This window comes from Eptatretus burgeri, chromosome 13 (assembly GCF_056783735.1).
Source record: "Eptatretus burgeri isolate ZD-2024b chromosome 13, Ebu_testis_v1, whole genome shotgun sequence".
Lineage (NCBI taxonomy): Eukaryota > Metazoa > Chordata > Myxini > Myxiniformes > Myxinidae > Eptatretus > Eptatretus burgeri.
The window spans coordinates 56,532,333-56,539,832 of NC_140973.1; the positions used below are offsets into that span (position 1 = coordinate 56,532,333).

Below are 7,500 nucleotides of genomic sequence, written 5' to 3' on the forward strand. Positions count from 1 at the left end.
TCGTGATTCGACGATCCTGCATCAGCAGGGTCTTCACTCGGTCAATGACGATCTCATTTCGGGACGTTGAGGGCCTACCAGAACGTGCTTCACTTTCCACTGATGTGCAACCATCTTTGAAGCGGTTGTACCACTCTTTTATCTGTGTGGTGCCCATTGCTTCGTTCCCGAAGGCCTGTTGAATCTTGCGGATCGTTTCCACTTGGGAATCGCCAAGCTTTACACAAAATTTGATGCAGTAGCGTTGTTCAAGTTTTTCCGTCATTTTGTCAAAAACGAAAATCCGACGGCGCTCACTTTCACTTCCTCACTCATCGGCGGTCTGTTGGCGACTGACAGCTTCTGCAGGTGGGAAAATATTCACGCATACAGATTAGGATCGCCTACATACGTGCACCAAACCACGCCTCCCTCGCTTCATTTGTTTATGCACGAAAAATTAAGGTTGGATACTTTTTGAACACACCTCGTATGTATTGTTAAGTTTGTGGGGTAGACAGAGGAATTTCATCGGCAAGATAGGATTGTATAGAGTTGCTTGGTCCGTGGACATGGAGACAACTCAATGTAAATTAAGTTGGGAAACTGTGAGCTCCAGTGTTACGTATCACCACACGAAGGTTGGTGCTTGTTAATTCGGTGGGGATTAAGGATAATTTCCCCCAGTATGTAATTGTCCCTGTTACCGTCCTTAAAACAACAACTACCGAGCTGCACTTCCAAGCAGGCAGAGGGCCCGCCTCCATGGGTGACGGCTGGCGAGCCACACCCCTGGAGTGGATGATTGATAGGCGTGACATTAGTAAGAGGAAGAAGAGCGTGTCTGGAAGAGAACAGGGAAGCTGCTCGTTGCAGGAGGAGAGAAACAGTCATGCTGTTTTGTTGCGAGCGGACCGAGTTTGGGATGGACTCGGTGGTCAGAACACGACCAGGTAGAAAAGACAGAAGCGAGTGAGGCAGACGGTTCGGCGAAGATGGGAAGATTGAGATACAATTGGTGTTCTGAAAGGAGAACGGAGAGAACAGAGTTGGTGGAGGACACGACCGAAAGAGGATCTCGTTTTTGCTCTCATCTCGGCACGACGAAGTGGCTGCACGATTCTCGTGTTCGTGCTGAGGCGAATTGGCTCGCGTGGAGGAGCAAGACGCTGGCCAGCGACTTGGGCTGAATCGTGTGGGACCAGCGCCAAAGCCTCGTGTCGAGCCATCAGGGGAAAGAAACGGCGCCATTCTACAAAGCAGCGGCGTCGGTAAGGACAATCGATGCAAGAAACTGCATGGCGGTCTCTGAGCTTTGGCGTTGAGTATCACCACCCGAATTACCTCCCATACATTTGCCCGCCCAGAGAGCCGCTGCATGCCATTTTGGGCTCTTTTTCCCGCATAGTGACGAAGCGGTTTGGTGACTTTCAAGATACCAAAACTCACTTCTGGACCTGAAGCTAATCGCCAAAATATCAGAGGGATTATTTTTCTTTGTTTTATTCTGTCCCCTTGTTTGTATTTAAGTCTGTGTGGCGGCTCCTCAAAATTAGATTTCGGTTACCTCACGTCTTGATTAATTTTCATTATAATTGTTGATTTTCTGTTTATTAAATCATTATTTATTCAATTTGCTGGAGTCCGTGATCTGTTGTGGGTTCGAGAGTGAAACCCCTGTGCTGTGCTACCGTTCTGGTGAAGCGCCTAGCTGTTTCTTTCCCACGCGCGCCATAGTCTTCGAGAATCTCGGCTGTAAGCCTCCAAGAGAACTGTTTGGCCATCCGTCCAGGTAGGGGCAACCCCACTGGACACGACAATATATTATGATGTAAAGATGAACTGATTATATTTCTGCATCAGAGGTCATGTGAGGTAAAAATGTGAGACTTGAGAACAGCTGAAGGGATTGAAACCAAACTTGGTCCAAGTGTGTATAATGATGTAATAATGTAGGCGGAGGCATATCGGTCAACATCACGACGTCGAAGAGTGCCGTTCCAGTTTTTTAGCTCGCCTGTTCGAAGAACAGAGAGCTATAGTGATACCCCCGGCGTGAGCGTCAGCGTCTGCATGAGCGTGAAAATGTTAAAGTTTTTGGTGCAAGTTATTTCCTTTCTAATGTTTTTATCTACCACTATTTTTTACTGATTACAATATACAAATACATATATTACTTTAAAATTATTTGGATCAGACCACTGCAATGCTTTATAAAAAATATTAGACTAGTCTTTTTAAAAAAACGATAAATGTATAAACAGGCGAGCATTGGGTGGCTTTGACACAAACTCTCTGGTTTGATTTGCTATTGTTGTGCAATCATTCTTTTTTGAAAATAATTTTATTCAGAATAATCTCCATTGTTTAAAAAAAAAACAAAAAAAAAAAACTTTTTTCAAAATTATTTGAATGGTTTTTAGGTCATCTCTACCGAGATGACCTAATAAAAGCCGGACCAAATGTCCATCCGTCCGTCAATTTTTCTTTCCGATATTGATGAAACTTAGTATGTGGGTAGAGGTCGATGAGTGTTGCACAACGATATAACTTTTGTCTGGGGTCAAGGTCACAAGGTCACGTAAGTTATAAAAATCGCCATTTTCAAAACATATCTAGTCTGCCATTCTACAAGATATTCGGCAACTGTTTATTGATTATGATAGTAAACAAATTATCTTTTATCTAATCGGACAGATTTTTGAATTTCCGTCCCGTTTGGCCGCCACGTAACCTGGAAGATGATCAAAAACACCTCCCGGTACAAAGAAAACTTTTTACTTCCGATCGTGATGAAATTTGGTATGTGGGTAGAGGTCGATGTGTGATACCCAACGACATATTTTTTTTCCCGGATTCGAGGTCAGGGTCAAGGTCACGAGGTCACGAAAGTTGTGAAAGTCGCCATTTTCAATATCTGGTAACGGTTCATCGATTATGATATTAAAAACATTATAGAAATGACCGTCACCCCCACACGGGGGTAATTTTTAAATACAATTTCAGATGTGGTTGAATTAAATGTTTCTTTTAAATGTGCCCATTTCACACGTTTTACTTTGTTTCCATGAGTGATGCACATGCATAGATAAACCCAAGAAATTGATGATGCACATGCATAGATAAACCTAGAGGGGGGGGCTGTTGGGATGGAAGCTCGAGAACTGTATTGGAGTTTTGTGGGTGTTTGCAAACGGTAAACAAGGTTGTTTTGCTCAAAATACCTGCAAAGGCGAACGTGTGCAAAAGGCTCATCCTTGTGGCTTCCAACAGGTGTATTACACTGGGAAGTACCAAAGCCTGGGAATAAAACAGGGTGGGCCAGCTGTTGGCAAATGGGTTGAACTGACCATTACCAAGTCACCCAAAGTGGTGCAGTTTGCTGTTGGACATGATGGTGGTCACGTGCTGCTGGTGGCTGAAGACGGCAGCGTGTTCTTTGCTGGTACAGCACGCAAAGGCGAGGATGGTGAATCCGGTGAGTGTAAGAAAAATAGAAAACAGCTTTGTGATGTTGAAATGCAACGTCATTGCTGGATTTTAAGTGAAAATATATTGGACAATCACATGATCTCAAAATTTATCATAACTATTCTTGTGCACCAGCAAATTTGATGCGTCTCGTGAGTATTGAGTCGCAAATGAGGGCGTCCTTGTCTTGCACATTTTTGTTGTCTTTTTCTATACTAGCTTGTGTAAAAGTGTAGGTAAAATAGAGTTTGGCACATGGTGAAGCTCATTGTTTCACATTTCTCCACATTGTCTTGTTTACTCGTGAGTATAAGCACAAACTTATTCTGCATGCTGTACATATGCCAAGATAACTCTTTCTTTTCCATTGTTTGTTCAAAAACCTGTCTCTCAGCTCTATTTCAGTAAATCAAGGAGTGCTCTGTTTTGGGGAGTCCTACAACTATCATAACTACTGTAAATCTCCATGATCAAAATAAAGACCAATTATTGCACTGTAGCCCCAAGAAGGAAGCTGGAAATAACCACACACACACACACACACACACACACACACACACACACACACACACACACACACACACACACACACACACACACACACACACACACACACACACACACACACACACACACACACACACACACACACACACTCTATCAGCTATTCCTGAAATTGAAATATATTATAACTTAAATGATTGCTGTAAATGAGTAAATGATGTTAACCTCAAAATACAGTTCCCTTCACCTAATGTAAGAACCTTAACCTGTAAGCAAATGAATGGATCATCATCTGGGCACCATTCTTCCTCAAGGTTTCAATCCTCTCAACCCAGAACCTGTCCAAACGCAGATCCACAACCTCGGACACAGATGCACATCAGTCAATTTCCTACATCAGTAGATCCATAACGTCAGTTGCGTCTTGGTAGTCAGCCAACCAATCAATGCAACATCACTGAATCAGACTCCCCTCGTTGAAGGATTTGATGTGATATTTTACAAATATGTGATAATTATCACATATTTGTAACTCCCATCACACATTCTATTATATGATAACACATTAAATCATGCACATCTTCCCTTAAATATAACACATCCACCAACGAACATGACCACCCCACTCACCGATTGATCAAACTGTTGTTCAAATATTCAAATTGTTATTTATGAACGTTTTTTCTCTTTACCTGCTTCCTTGTCTCCAAGCAACCACCGAAATGGGCTTACTTGGTTACCATGTATATTTTTACCTCTGCCACCGAAGGTGAAGGAGGTTACGTTTTCACCCATTTCTGTCTGTTACTTGCAAAATCGAAGATATTTCAAGTATATTGGTCAGTCGATTTTGATATTCTGTTTGTTTGTTTGTTTGTTTGTTTGTCTGTCTGCTTGTCACCAACAGATCACAATTTGAAACTGATCCTCATGAAACTTTACCAATTTGTAGAGGTCATCTCAACTGTGAAGCCTATTGATTTTGAGGTAAAATTTTAAAAATCGTCAATTTTCATCCGATTGACTTGAAAGTTGAACAGGATTTGCATAGTCCATCATTGAATTGGGAAAGCGACTATTTTTGATGTCAAAAGGTCAACTCAAGGTCAAACTTCCAAAAATCATCAATTTCAATTTTTTTAAAATAATCAATTTTCATCTGATTGACCTGAGCTTTGATTAAGATTGTCAATTTTAATGTTAATGATATGGACAATTTCATGTATCCCTGACAACCTTTGGAGAGGGGGTGGATTTTGCAAGTATCGTATTGTTACTTACGAAATCTAAAGATTTCGTAAGTATATTGTTGACTTCCGTCATCTGTTTGTTTGTGTGTTTGTTTGTGTGTGTGTGTGTGTTTGTTTGTGTGTGTGTGTTTGTTTGTTTGTAGGCACGATAACTCGAACGGAAGAAGGTACCAATGTCAAATTACACCACGTGATTCAGGAGGGTGATGACTAGTGCTGATTAGATTTTGGTCAAAATCGGTTAAAGGTCAAGGTCACAGTGAGGTCAAACATTCAATTTTTGATGGATTGGTACAGAATCATCGTAGAAACTTCTGGTTTGCGTCGCGAAGAAACCTTCTCAAGAGACAGCTTTTATTAGACAAGGTCAGAGGTCAAGTTGACGATTTCGTAAGTACCTGTCTATGATTGCTTGTTATCTTGCCAAAATGAAGTTGTTGCAAGATATGTTAGTTAGCTTGTATGTTTTTTTTATCTTGCCAAAACGAAGTTTTGCAAGATATGTTAGTCAGCTTGTATGTTTTTTTTTTATTTTATTTTATTTTTTGTTTGTTTGTTTGTCTGTAATCACGTATAAAAAATTCTGCAGAGCACAGTTATCATCGGAAATTTTTGTAACTTCGCATATCAGAGGCCTATAGAGGTCCCTTTCAGTGCACAAAATTTTGAAGGTCAAAGGTCAAGGTCACTGTCGCAAATCAGGGGAGTCGACGAAACCCTTATTTTTTGAGTAATTTTGATCGGATCGCCTTCAAACTTCATGGGAATATAGTTCATGGTCTGGCGCTCAGCTGATTAATTTTTGGTGGCGATTGGCCTTGACCTTCATGGTTAGCGCCTCAGGTCAAACATATTTGACCCCAAGGTCAAATTTTCAAGTTTTAGGAACCATATCGTGTAGTACCTCAAATTGAACACCTCGATGAGTGCTTTCTAGATAGGTCAAGCTTGAGACATTATGACGTCATTTGGTGACGTTATGAGGCAAAAGCATATTTTTCATGGTTACTCTGTAGAACGATTCTCATCGGAATCTCTCGTAGGCAGATATTCCTCAAGGAGTCGCTCCTGGTGGATAGCAGCTCTATTCACCTCAGTGTGACCTTAAAGAAGTCACACATGGTCACCTTTTGGCAAGAGGTTTATTTTTTTGTTTGTTTGTAATCACGTATAAAAAAATTCTGCAGAGCACAGTTATCATTGGAAATTTTTGTAACTTCGCATATCAGAGGCCTATAGAGGTTTCAATTTCAGTACATAAAATTTTGAAGGTCAAGGTCACTTTGTCGCAAATCAGGGGAGTCGACGAAACCCTTATTTTTTGAGTAATTTTGATCGGATCGTCTTCAAACTTCATGGGAATATAGTTCATGGTCTGGCGCTCAGCTGATTAATTTTTGGTGGCGATTGGCCTTGACCTTCATGTTTTGTTTTTTTTTGTCTGTAATCACGCATAAATCACTCTGCAGAGCACAGTTATCATTGGAAATTTTTGAAACTTCGCATATCAGAGGCCTATAGAGGTCCCTTTCAGCGCATAAAATTTTGAAGCTCAAAGGTCAAGGTCACTTTGTCGCAAATCAGGGGAGTCGACGAAACCCTTATTTTTTGAGTAATTTTGATCGGATCGTCTTCAAACTTCATGGGAATATAGTTCATGGTCTGGCGCTCAGCTGATTAATTTTTGGTGGCGATTGTCCTTGACCTTCATGGTTTGCGCCTAAGGTCAAACATATTTGACCCCAAGGTCAAATTTTCAAGTTTTAGGAACTATATCGTGTAGTACCTCAAATTGAACACCTCTGAGTGCTTCCTAGATATGTCAAGCTTGAGACATTATGACATCATTTGGTGACGTTATGAGGCAAACGCATGTTTTTCATGGTTACTCTGTAGAACGATTCTCATCGGAATCTCTCGTAGGCAGATATTCCTCAAGGAGTCGCTCCTGGTGGATAGCAGCTCTGTTCACCTCAGTGTGACCTTAAAGAAGTCACACGTGGTCACCTTTTGGCAAGATACGGGTCACCCTGTGGGTGACATTGGTTTATTTGTTTGTTTGTTTGTTTGTGTGCAGGATATCTCAAAAAGTTGGAGACTGATCCAGATGAAATTTTGTGGACAGGTTTGGTGTGTGAAAAGGACGAACTGATTAGATTTTGGTGAAGATCTGGATCCGGATCCAACTACTAGAATTTTAAAAGTGATTCTTCACCATTGAGAGATAGGGCCAAAAATGAGATCTAGCACGATATCTCAAAAAGTTGTGGACGGATTCGGACGAAACTTGGTGGAC

The 7,500-nt window shown here is 41.2% G+C and overlaps 1 protein-coding gene across 11 annotated transcripts in view; it reads left to right on the forward strand.

Moving 5' to 3' along the window:
• Positions 1-7,500, forward strand: part of MYCBP2 (MYC binding protein 2) — a 342,387-nt gene that overhangs the window by 88,541 nt on the left and 246,346 nt on the right. For all 11 annotated transcript variants that reach the window (XM_085852542.1, XM_085852550.1, XM_085852551.1 and 8 more), the window contains exon 12: positions 3,253-3,457. In XM_085852542.1, coding sequence (XP_085708668.1) covers positions 3,253-3,457 — 205 coding nt within the window. The remainder of the gene's footprint in view (positions 1-3,252; positions 3,458-7,500) is intronic.